General features: G+C 39.9%; 1 protein-coding gene across 1 annotated transcript; it reads right to left on the bottom strand.

Moving 5' to 3' along the window:
• Position 1: 1 nt before the first annotated feature.
• On the bottom strand, positions 2-4,884 carry LOC119414919 (myosin-7-like; the record flags this gene model as incomplete). Its single annotated transcript, XM_037682038.1, has 14 exons — positions 4,840-4,884; positions 4,451-4,658; positions 3,332-3,475; positions 3,098-3,254; positions 2,986-3,013; positions 2,778-2,883; positions 2,498-2,590; positions 2,314-2,377; positions 2,128-2,226; positions 1,911-2,014; positions 1,625-1,763; positions 1,428-1,546; positions 176-325; positions 2-43 (listed from the first exon to the last, which is right to left on the bottom strand). Coding segments are annotated over exons 2-14 (1,446 nt in total), but the record flags the coding sequence as incomplete, so codon positions are not given.
• Positions 4,885-12,712: the final 7,828 nt, after the last annotated feature.

Below are 12,712 nucleotides of genomic sequence, written 5' to 3'. Positions count from 1 at the left end.
TTTCATTGGTGAAGTTGATGCACAGCTGCTCAAACGTGTTGAACTGGGAGAAGACAATAGACTTATTAATGACTTCACCATTCTTATTTGCATTAAATTAGAAATATTGTGTGGCCCAAGATGTAAAATTATCTAAATACAGTTTAACCAAACATTTTCTAATGGGAATGCTCACATCAAAGATCTCAAATCCAGCAATGTCCAGCACACCAATGAAATACTGGCGTGGCTGCTTGGTCTCAAGTGACTGGTTGATTCTTATTACCATCCACAAGAACATCTTCTCGTAAACAGCTTTAGACAGAGCTCCAACAGCATAATTCACCTGTGAAATAGGCATAAGCACATTAAAAAGAATACGTCATGTTTCAAATGCAGCTTTTGAACTTCTGTAGATAAAATCTGAATATCATATGGTCATCTAAAATGGTAAGATCAAATCATTGACACCCACACCAGACCTAACAAAAGATGTCCTGATTGATCATCCATATTAGACCTCTTTTTAACAAATATGCTCCATATATTTCCTTGGTTGGATGTTTTTGCAAAATATTTCAGTGACCATTGCATTATTGTTGTTATCAGTGACACTAAACTACCTCGCTCCAAGCCTAGCCTAATTCAGAAAAGAGACATGAAGCATTTCAGTGAACAGGTCTTCCTATGAGACCTGTCTCATTTTGATTGGCACCACATTCTCCTAACTGATCATGTGACTACTGCTTGGAACTATTTTCAGAACTGATGAAGCCTTCCGGATGGAAGGGGAAACATTTCAGCACACAAAAAAAAAACTGTCCAGACGACCTGACTGAAAAATATTGGATTGTATACCTGGATTATTGAGCATGGACTTTGTTGTTTTAAACCAGTTTGACATGACTGTGGACAAGGAGGTGGGGGTGTGCCAAAGAGACCATCTTAGCACCAACATAACTGGTTTGTTCCACTTTGGAGTAAGCTTTTGGGGGGGAAGAATCAGTTTTGTGTTGTGTGTGTCCTTGACTGATGAAGCCTTCCGGATCGAAGGCGAAATGTTTCAGCACAAAAAAAGAAACTGTCCAGATGTATCCTGGAACACCTTGCAAAAAGACTTGAAGCTCTTGACCTTGACCTCTCTAAGTGGCTTCTAACATCTGCTAAGTTCAATGCAAAAACCAACGCAGACATGTTCCTGTTTCTTCTATTTTACACTACTTTACAATGTAGCTGTTTTTATTTCATTTTCTAATATAATTTTCTTCCATTTGTTTTTTAAATTCATATGCTTTCTTTTATAGTTGTCTACTGATGTCATAATTTTTGTTAAAAACAGGTCTCTTGTAAATGAGTCCTCGAGGCTCAATGACTCACCTGACTAAATAAAGGTTGAATGAATGAATGAAAAAGATTAGGATAACTTAAAAGCAATATATTTTCTTCACCTGAGCGACATTTTGTCCCTTGGTGACCCATTCGTTTCCAACTTTGACTCTTGGATGACATAGACCTTTGATTAGGTCAGCAGAGTTCAGGCCCATCAGATAAGCTGATTTGTCAGCATCTGAAGAAAGAAAATAAGCAACGTCAAACTATATGGCCTGATTTTGAGCTTACCTGATGAACAGCGTCCACAATTCACCTTCAGTCCCATCAGCCTCTGCTTGCTCCTCACGTGGCCTCTGCTTAAACTTCATGTTGCCATAATGCATGATAGCACCTGTGAGCTTGTAGACAGAGTTTTTTTCCTCCTGCGTGAAGCCCAGCACATCAAAGGCACTCTGTGGAAAAGTAGCAAGAAAAATTGTAACATTTCTGCAGATTGTATCTCTAAAGTGAATTATCATTTAGCTACAATAACTTTTAAAGCAAGCCATTTTAAGTTAAATGTGATAGTGTCACATAAAGAAAGACAAAAATAGTCTGACATCTGTTGCCATCAGTTCTTCTCCATCGTCTATGGAAGCCACTTGGGTTTCTCCCTGGGAGATGAAGGCATAATCGTATGGATTGTTTGTCACCAGCATCATCTCTGGAGGATGCACAAAAATGCACCAACACAAGGTCAGACAGATAGGCACCAATAGACAGCATTTTGTTTTCAGGTTAAGTTTTACATTTTTCACAATAGTCAATGTAACTAACCCAGGATTTCAGGTTTCTTGTTGGAAAGAATCTGGTAAAAGATGTGGTAATCTCTCTCTGCTCTGAGCTGGAAGATCACACGAGACTTCTCCAGAAGGTCTAACAACAACAGGATAGAAGCTATTTCTTTGAGATAGATGATCACATCCCACATCATGTCTTAAATACAAGAGTGTTTGGTCTTACATGTTTCAATATCAGCAGATGCTAATTTTCCTCTGGTATCAAAGTGAATTCGGATGAATTTACCCTGAAAGCATAAAATTTTCATTCCAAACAATAGTGACTAATTTTTTAATTGGACTGTGTGTTTGTGGACTTGTTCGATAATATCTAACAATTAAGCCACGCAGATGAAGAAAAATCTCACAAATCTGGAAGAGTTGTCATTCCTGATAGTCTTGGCATTACCAAAGGCTTCTAGAGCAGGGTTAGCCTGAATGATTTGATCCTCCAGGGTGCCCTGCAACACAAAAACCTTTTGTTTACTCAAAGAGAATTTAACACCCTTTAATGGTAACCAAGAATGCATTTTAAAGTGTCAAACAAAACAATACATTGACGGTCAATTTTTATGTCATTATTGCTACTGAGAATTTAAATAAACCAAGAATAAAACATGTTTTTCACCTAAAAAAATTTGCACATACCTTGTCTTTCACATTAGCGTCTTTTTTGGCACTTCCAGCTGCAATACTTGCAAAATACTGGATGACTCTCTTTGTGTTGACAGTCTTTCCTGCACCAGATTCTCCACTGTTGTAATAGAGTTACGCATCGATACATAACAGTTTCAGAATAACATTTCCTATTTCAGAACATACTGTAGCGTTAATGCTAAAACGAACAGTTACATACGTGATCAGAATTGACTGGTTTTCACGGTCTGTCAAAGTTTTTAGAGAAAACAGTTTTGTTAGTGAGTATATTACAATGTATTCACAATAGTTCCTATTTTACTGAGCTGTACCTGCCAGCATGTACTGGTAGGCGTTATCAGAGATGGAGAAGATGTGAGGAGGAGCTTCACTCCTCTTCTTTCCTCTGTAGGCAACAACCACCTCTTGGTTGTAGACTGGCAGCGCCTTATAGGGGTTGACAGTCACACAGAACAGCCCGGAGTAGGTCTGCCATGTCAAGAGAGAAGAGTTTTTAATCAAATTGCTCATCAAAGTTGTTGATAACTGCCTAACAGTGTACTCACATAGATCATCCATGCTGCGTAGCGCTCTTTGAGGTTAAACAGCACAGCTGGCTCATGGAGGAACGTCAGCATGGCCATGTCTTCAATTTTATCAAACTTGGGAGGGTTCTGTTGCAGAACATCCGCCTCTTTGACAGTCACAGTCTGGAAGAGGACAAAAATGAACGTAGTGGTTTTATTTAATAGCTTATAGTATGTGCTCTGATCTCATATTATTCACTGAATAAACCAAACACTTTTGCTGCCATTAGCATCATGTAAAGCATGCCTCCATTAGTCAGAGTCAGAGATTCTTTATTGTCATTCGCACCTCATGTGGTACATGTGGTGGAACAATATTATGTACACAGGGTCCCAGTTACATCCAACAATAAAATGTATAAGAAAAACGGTAATAACATCTAAGATATGAACTAAGAAAAACATCAACTAAATACACACTAAGCACTCATAACATAAAAACATTGAACATCAGCACAAACATGAACATGAGTCTGTGAGCGGATGTGCACGCATGAACACATCAACATTGAAAGGAACGCCAGTTGGCAGTGGCACAGCTACTTCCTGTGGCGTATCGAAAAGGACTTTTCTTCAGTCTCCCTCTGGCTTCCTTTCAACATCTATTCATACTCACTTAAGGACAGACATTTTAAATCACACATAGATTAACTTTCTTGTTAATGCTCACTGCCAGACGTAGTACGCACAGACATACAGTAGATTCTCTGAAAAACAACTTTAATTCAGTTCAGCGTAGTTTATTTAGTACTAATTTACAACAAATGCTATCCCAGGGCACCATGCAGCAACATTCACATACATTCTAAAATGCTAATTAGTAAAAGTTATCCATCTAAAGAAGCCAGCAGATTGTGTTGAATCTTCACTTTGTCACAATTTTCCATCCTGAGCAGCACAAACCAGCAGTGGAAAGGAAAAAAAACATTAAAATCTAATCAAAAAACAAAAAATGAAAATCTAATCTAAATAAACAGATTGACTGGCTCCACTAGTAATGGCTGGTAGTAAGTTTATTCCTGCAGCCGAAGTAAAGACACTGTACGTGGTATTAATACTTTTGTAATGAATAATGTGTTGTGTAGGGGAACATCTCACCTTGCCATTTTGTGTCTCCACAGTGACCTTGTCCCCATCCCGGCTCACGATGGTTCCCTTTATGAATTCTTCCACCGAATCAGGAACAAAGCATTCTTTCTTGATATCAAAGGTACGTGTGGAGGCCTCCATACGCTCCTTCTCTGACTTCCTCAGGTACGGCGCTGCCGCACCAAACACGGACATCTCTGCGTCCCCCATGACTGCACTAATGTACATACACAGACACACACATAACTGAACACTGTAGCTGCTGCATACGTTTTCAGTACTTGTAATTTAGACATTTTCTTTAAACAATTTATATATCCTTTATATAGAGTGATGAATATATCAAACATTAATTGTACATGGATTGCTAACTTAAGCTTGTGAAAAATAAAATTTACCAGTGGATTCAGCTCAGATCAAAGTTGAGCTCAGTCTGTGGAGTAAAAACTTCTTAATACACCTGAAGAGAGACAAGAATGTTGTTTATTAAAGCATTTTTTCCTCAAAATTTAAAATATGTGAAGTGACTAACCTATATGAGCATAAGTAAAAATAACAGATCTCTTTACATACCTTAAATTATCTTATCTAGTTACAAATTCCCACAAACATGTCAAGATGACCCTCCAGTAAGTGTTTGTAATTTTATGATTGGCTTTAACTTTTCTTTAAACAGTGGAAACTACAAGAATAATGCACAAACACAACTAGTTCATACTCACAGAGACCAGGTGAAGAGGAAGCATCCACCTCACACTGATGGCAGGGATCAAATATATAACCCCAGATAACCTGCCTTACAAGGCCAAGGGCACCACCCTGACCTGATAACACAAACTCACACATACACACACACATCATCAGGTGCACAATTCAACAAATACCACAGTACACCCCCATATACGCCTCCCCTCAACTATACACACACACACATTTTTATCTCCATCACTTTTGTCACTTATGACAGAGCTCAGTTTGGCATTGATGATGTCTGGCTGCCCTCTCTGCCTGTTTGTCTCTACCTCTCATGTCCAGATAATGTGATTTTTCGGGCACAGTGCCAGGAACTTTATGCTGCATATCTTGTGTGTGACTCACCCTAGCATACCATCCCTATCTCTAATTCTGCCACACTTTTCCCTGTCATCTCTTGTGCTAAATTCTTTTTCCAAGTGAGGACTGCTCATGAACAGAAACCAGATTCCATTTGATGAATGTGAAGGGGTGCAAAGAGGCAGAGTGAGGCAAGAGGGATTTAAACTCACAGGGTTTTTTTATAAATATATTGTTGTTATTCATATTCAGACGTCATTCTCAGTTGATGGATTGATGCGACATTGTGGTTGGTGCACTTGGGTAAAAAAAACATTTTGACGTGAACGTGATAATCACATGTAATAGTGTGCCTACCGGGTGTTGGTCTAGTGACAAGTTTTCTAAAACCACAGGGATTATATAAATATCCAGATGTAATGTCAGCTCTTAGTTTCACACAGAGAGAAAACAACACACCTGATTTATAGTTAATGTGAATAACTTTATTTTAGTTTTCTTATCGCATTTTCTTGTCTTGCAGCTGTTCAAAGCAAAAATCTGTCATTTCAAACCTGCAGCAGTGGTGAACTGAAAGCATCCAGCTTAGGTGAGTAAGAATTTCGCTTTACATTTCTGAGATTATTGTGAATTTTTTAGATTTTAAATTTTAGAGTTACACAGTTATTGTGTGGTCAGAATTTCATGCCTGAGACTGAACCCCACAGTTACAAGTGGTGAAAGGTGTCAAGTGGAGGAATGAGGACTAAAAAGATTAGGTTTATCTAAAACGTCAGAGTGTGCATGAAAATAAAATCATTAAGTAGATGGAATAGTTTAAGAACCTCTTAAATAGACCTTTAGAGGTCTGATAAAGGCTGGAAAAATTTTGACGTACCTTTAAATTTCTACTTTATCTGTAGATAAACATATCCTCCTTAAACAGTGTGACACATTAATGTAGTTGTTCTGTATTCAAAGCTTTACTGGTTTTATCCCCCAGAAAATTTTGAATAAAGTAGATGCCATTTCCTGCATTCTGGTGTATTTTAATGGTTGTTTAACATCTAGTTTTACCTACACAAGTAAACAATTGGAACATCTCGGGATTCCCCTGGAGGAGCTGGTCCAAGTGGCTGGGGAGAGGGAAGTCTGGGCCTCCCTACTTAGGCTGCTACCCCCGCGGATGGATGGAAGTAAACACTTGATTCAGTAACTATTTTAGAGCTAATGGTACAACAAGAAGTAACCTGACCAACAGCTGATTCATTTAATTAAAAATATTATATTCAAAAGTGACAATTTGATGCCCACATTAAAAATAAATGACTGTAACTTTGTTGACTTCAAATGAAATAAGAAGATCAATGAATGTTTGCAACAAAGGATTTACTGAATATAACAAAGATTCCTTCAAGAAACCTCCCAGTATAAATCATAAAACCATAATGACTTCTGCTCATTCTAAATTTGTCAAATGGTCTAAATCTCCTAAAGTGAAGGAGAATCATTTTAAAATGATAAATAAGATATATCCTGTAGCCATGTTTCTGCAAAGAAGATTTAAATTTGAGGTTGATTTGTGTGTATTTTGTAAATCACAAGATGAATCCCTCAAATATGTTTTTTTCATGTCAATACAAAGTCTTTGGTCAGACATCAGAAACTGGATTAATCTCAAACTTAACATTCCTTCTTTTGATGCTGATTCCATTTTACTTTATGTGGATAACTTAAGCTCAGCTTTCTCTGATGCCATTAATATAATTGTACTTATAGCAAAGTACCACATTCACTGTAGTAAGAGGAAGTCCTCCTTCCAGTTTGATGAACGATTTTAAGTCATACTATTCTTCATTAAGTAGATTAAAAATGTGCAAAACTGCTAAAATCATCTCACAACAGATTCAAACTTGTTGTTTTAATTAAAACAATGTTTCTCAAGAAAAAAACTGATGAGCTTGTCAGCAGGTAAGGGGCATTTACCTTCGGGACAAATTGAGGTTGTTGATTGGTCAGTCAGTTACTGACACGCCTTCTGAGTTGATTGACAGTTCGCACCGTCGAGGATCCGATTGAAAAAAGAAAAAAAACCCGAGAGCTGGAGCCGCGCTGGGAGGAGGTGGGGCTGCACAAATGCAGTGGAAGCGCAGCAGTTTCTGTGCAGCGCAGGGCTCCAAGTAAAGCAGGAGATAACCAGATATTCTGCTTGTGCCCTCACTGCCCTGGGCCCTTTAGAGATTATGGGCCCCTGGGCAGTTGTCCTGTTGCCCATATGGTTAATCCGGCCTTGGGTGGAGGACACCCTGGACAGGTTGCAAGTCAATCACAGGGCCACATAGAGACAAATGAGACAAACAACCATTCACATTCTCGCTCACACCTAGGGACAATTTAGAGTTACCAATCAGCCTAACATGCATGTTTTTGGCCTGTGGGAGGAAACCGGAGTACCTGGAGAAAACCCACGCATGCAAGAGAGAACATGCAAACTCCACTCAGAAAGGCCCCGGCCTGGATTTGATCTGGTGACCTTCTCACTGAGAGGCAAGAACTCTACCAACCAAGTCACCGACAAACACATTTCATTATAAATATTTCTCTACTCTGATAATGAGACCTCAACTCCCACATTGCTTTCTTTCCCAAGTACTGAAACTACTACTGTCACTAAGTTGTGACATAATTTTTTAATATCAACAAAGACTTATTTTCGGATAAAAAACAAAGCAAACCCAATAATCAAATATAGTCAATATCCATAGAGCCAAACCTGTCTCAGCTCCCTGCCTTCTCTTTTTATTATTATTTTTTTTATTAATATTAAGCTTTAGAAAAATAATTATTGCCAACATTTTGTCAGCTTGATAGAGATCTGGTTTAAGGTCTCTAAGGTATGGTTCTGACCCTTGCCAGCCTTATACGTACCATGTCTTTGCCCATCGGTCAGGATTTGTCATTGGAAGAGTTGTGCAGAGAAACCTTCCTTGGACTTTCCTGGGAGGATTGTAAGGTTCACGCACACAGAAGCCGAGCAGCCGATTCATCTAAGATGTTAGTAACACTCCGTTTGTATTTGTTTAACTCACCATCATCACCACTGTCATCTCTCCAGTCACTAGCTTCTTTTCTTCCATTTCAGTTGCCCCTGAACATTTGTGTGACCAGTTTGTGACTCCCACAAGTTCCAGATTCTTAATAAATCTTTTAACAAGTGTTCTGTGCTTGGTTGAGTTATTGGGTCCCCTGCACCACAGAAGCAGGGAATGAGGTGTTCAGCCATGGGGCAAGCTGAGGGTGATGGTTGAAATCTGTGTCCGGGTTCCATGTCCAGAAAGCAAAGTGTAGAGTCCGTCAGGGGTGAGACAGATCATTCAAATGCAGAGAGCAGAAGCACGGTCATAACCATGAGATTAAAAATTGGCAAGGAAGTAATGCTAGACATCTACACACAAAACTGCTGTTGATAATTTGGCGAGTTGGCTGTGATTAGAGGGAGCTTATAAAGAGGAGACCACAGGTGAGAGGCAGCAGAGCAATAAGCAGGCACAGGGGGGTTGAATAAGCTGATTACTGCCTGACGTGAGCAGGCATGGAAAAAACAAACAGATTGAAAAATTACAATACCCCCCTCTTAACATCCGACTCATGACGGACTTCCAGGTTGTTCAGGATGGGTACGGTGAAAATCTCTGATGAGGTCTTTGTCATAGATGACTCTGGTGGGGACACACAAGCATTCCTCCAGTCCTTAACTGTCCCAGTCAACCAGGTAATGGAGACCACAACCCTGGAGTTTGGACCGGAGGAGTTTATTCACCGTATAGGCTGGGCCCCCTTCCAGATGGAGGAGGGGGGCCTGGAGGAGGGCATGAGTCCGGAGGTGAGGTAGGGTTTGACCCAGGACACATAGAAGGTGAGATAGATGCAAAGTGGTCTGGGAAGTTATAAATGAATATCAACCGGATTCACCATCTTAGAAATTGGAAATGGACCTATGAACAGTGGGGCCAATTTTTTTATTCTACACTCAGCGGGATGAATCTAGTGGAGAGCCATAACCTCTGCCTGGCAACATACTATGGAGTGGGGAAGCAGCAGTGATTACCCATTCTGGAATTGACAGCTGTGGTCTGTAAGAGGGCCTTCCCAGCACTCCCCCAAACACAGTGTCAACAGAGAGTCATCATATGGGTAGAAGATACCTTTGTCTCCCCTTCCTGGGTGGTGAACACCGGTGGCTGTAACCTATAAACCATGAATTACGGTGATAGTCCATTGGCACTGGATGGGAGGAAATTGAGAGTGTTCTCCACCCATGGCAAATTTTGTGATCATTTGATAGGGTCATGTTTACACAACATCTGGAGTTTAGTTTCTACTTCTTGGTTGTCCTCTCAGTTTGCCCTTCAATCTATGGATGAAAACCAAAGGATAGGCTCTCCTGGATCCCCAATAGGTCACAGAACTTCTTCCAAAACTATGATATAAGCTAAGGACCCCGGTCTGAAACTATAGCAGTTGGTAAGCCATAAAGATGGAAAACCTCCTGGACCAGGATCTCTGCAAGTTCCTTAGCTGAAGGAAGTTTTTTCAGAGGGACCAGGTGAACTCCCCAGCTCCCAGGTGGAGAGTGGTGGTGCAGAGGTTAGAGAGGTGGGCCTGTGAAGGTCATCGGTTCACGCCCCGGTATCGACAACATCAAAAATGTGGGTGGGGTAGGTGAAGCACCCACACTTGCCCCCATCCTCATTTGCCCCACTCTGGGCCCATGAGCAAGGCCCTTAACCCCCATCTGCTCCCTAAACAGGTCTCTCTTGAAAATGAGTTCTCGTGGCTCAATGACCACGAGTACCTGTATAAATAAAGGGTAAATGAAAAATGAATCATTTTGGAAAAATGATAAACAGTGGTTATGATGACAATGTTAGAATTATAAACAGGTAGACCAATGACAAAATCCATACTGATGTGAGACCAGGGAGGGACTATGAAGTGGTTGTCAAAGTTTTGCTGAGATCTTGATGACAGAATAATTGAGATTTATAGTAAAAAGGTTAATACCTTGGTCTTGAGGTAGTCTGGGACAAACAGATGATTAGGCAGACATTGAGCAGGAATTGAGTGTGGTTGATGGGAGTTCTTGATCTTGTCCTCCAGGTCAAGTCATGAGACTGCCAGTCTAACGGACCATGGGAGAATGTATTCCCCGCAACCACTGGTCCGATCATTAATGGAGGGTTCATGGATTCTGGAAAGGGCATCCAGTTTAATGTTTTTGTTCTTGGGTCTATAAGACAAGTTAAAGTTAAATCTACTAAAAAATAATGTCCACCTGGCCTGACAAGGATTAAGTCCATCCATGCATGATCTTTACCCACTTATTCCTTTTTGGGTCACAGGGGTCACTGGTGCCCATATCCAGCAGTCACTGTGTAAGAAGCAGCATACACTCTGGACAGGTTGCAAGTCCATCACAGGGACACATCGAGACAAATGAGACAAATATTCACACTCTCACTCACACCTAGGGACAGTTTAGAGTTACCAAATAACTTAACATGCATGTCTTTGGTCTGTGGGAGGAAACCTGAGTACCCAGAGAAAACCCACACATGCATGGAGAGAACATGCAAACTCCACCCAGAAAGGTCCTGGGCCAGGATTTGATCCAGTGACCTTCTCACTGAGAGGCAACAGCTCTACCAGCTGAGCCAATGTACTGCCTGGTAATTAAGTCTTTTAGCATATTTACTATACTCAAGGATTTTTTGGTCCATCCAAATCAGAAAGGGTACTTCTGCTTCCTCTAACCAATATCTCCACTCCTCCAAGGCCAGTTTGACAGACAACAATTCACAATCCTTGACATCATAATTATTCTCTGCGGGAGAAAGGCTCCTGGAGAAGAATGCACAGGGGTAGACCTTATTAGCATACCTCGGACTAAGAACTGCTACTATCCCAGTGTCTGAAGCATCAACGTCAACAGTAAACTGTTCTTTAGCATCAGAAGAACAATCACAGGAGCAGAAGTAAGAAGTTTCTTAAGCAGATTAAAGGAGTGATTCGCTTTTTCATTTTAGGTGAACTTGACCTTTGAAGAAGAGAGGGCATGAAACAGGGCAGATACCAAACCATAATTTTGAATAAACATTCCATAAAAGTTAACAAAATCCAAAAATGGTTGCAGCTGATTTCTGTCTTTATGAACAGGCCAGTCCACTACAGCAGAAACCTTGTTGGGGTCCACTGAGGTCTAGTTAGGAGAGATGATGAAGCCTAGAAACAAAGTGGTAGAACAGTGAAATTCGCACTTCTCTGCCTTGATAAACAAGTTATTCTGGAGTAGACACAGAATAACAGATCTAACATGTTATCTTTGAGTTTCAAGAGCTTTAGAAAAAAATAAATGTAATCCAAGTAAACAAACTCAAATTGGCTATCCATATCCCTTAGAGCATCATTAACTAATACTTGGAAAACTGCAGGAGCACTAGTCAGACCGAAGGGTATAACTAGATATTCATAATGCCCTGTAGGAGTATTGAAAGCAGTCTTCCATTCATCCCCTTCTCTAATTCTGACCAGGTGGTAAGCATTTCTTAGATACAACTTCGTAAAAACTCTAGCTCCCTGAATCAAATCGAAGGCATTGTTCATGAGTGGAAGAGGGTAGCGATTCTTAACAGTGACCTCATTCAAACCTTGATAATCAATGCAAGGACAAAGCATTCCATCCTTATTTCCAACATAAAATAAACCATCTCTGGCAGACAAAGAAGAGGGATGAATAATTCCAGCTCTAAGAGCATCTTCTATGTACTTTTGCATAGTGGCATGTTCTAGAACAAAGATAAGAGTCGTCCCTTAAGTGGAGATGTACCAGGAAGCAGATTAATAGCACAATCATAGGGCCAGTGTCAAGGTAGCAATTGGGCTTTGTGTTTGTTAAAGACTTATTTCAAGTCATGTTATTCATCTGGTACTTTTGAGAGATCAGGGTAAGTCCCCTTGATATAAAAATATGTTTTATATCAATATATTAAGTTGCCTTTATGCCTATTCAAACATATACATTTTGTGTGTGTTACTTTTCAGAATTAAATGTCTAAATTGCCATAAAAGGCAAGGGTGGAATGATATAGGAATGATTATTTTGATGCTTTTATGTCAATTTATACTTATTTTTCACTCATTTACATGTAGTTTGAAAACACACTTATACTCACTTTTGAT

The sequence above is a fragment of the Nematolebias whitei genome, chromosome 9 (genome assembly GCF_014905685.2).
Source record: "Nematolebias whitei isolate Nwh7 chromosome 9, NemWhi1, whole genome shotgun sequence".
Classification (NCBI taxonomy): domain Eukaryota; kingdom Metazoa; phylum Chordata; class Actinopteri; order Cyprinodontiformes; family Rivulidae; genus Nematolebias; species Nematolebias whitei.
The sequence above is the reverse complement of the archived record's forward strand: the minus strand, read 5'-3'. Positions and strand labels throughout refer to the sequence as shown.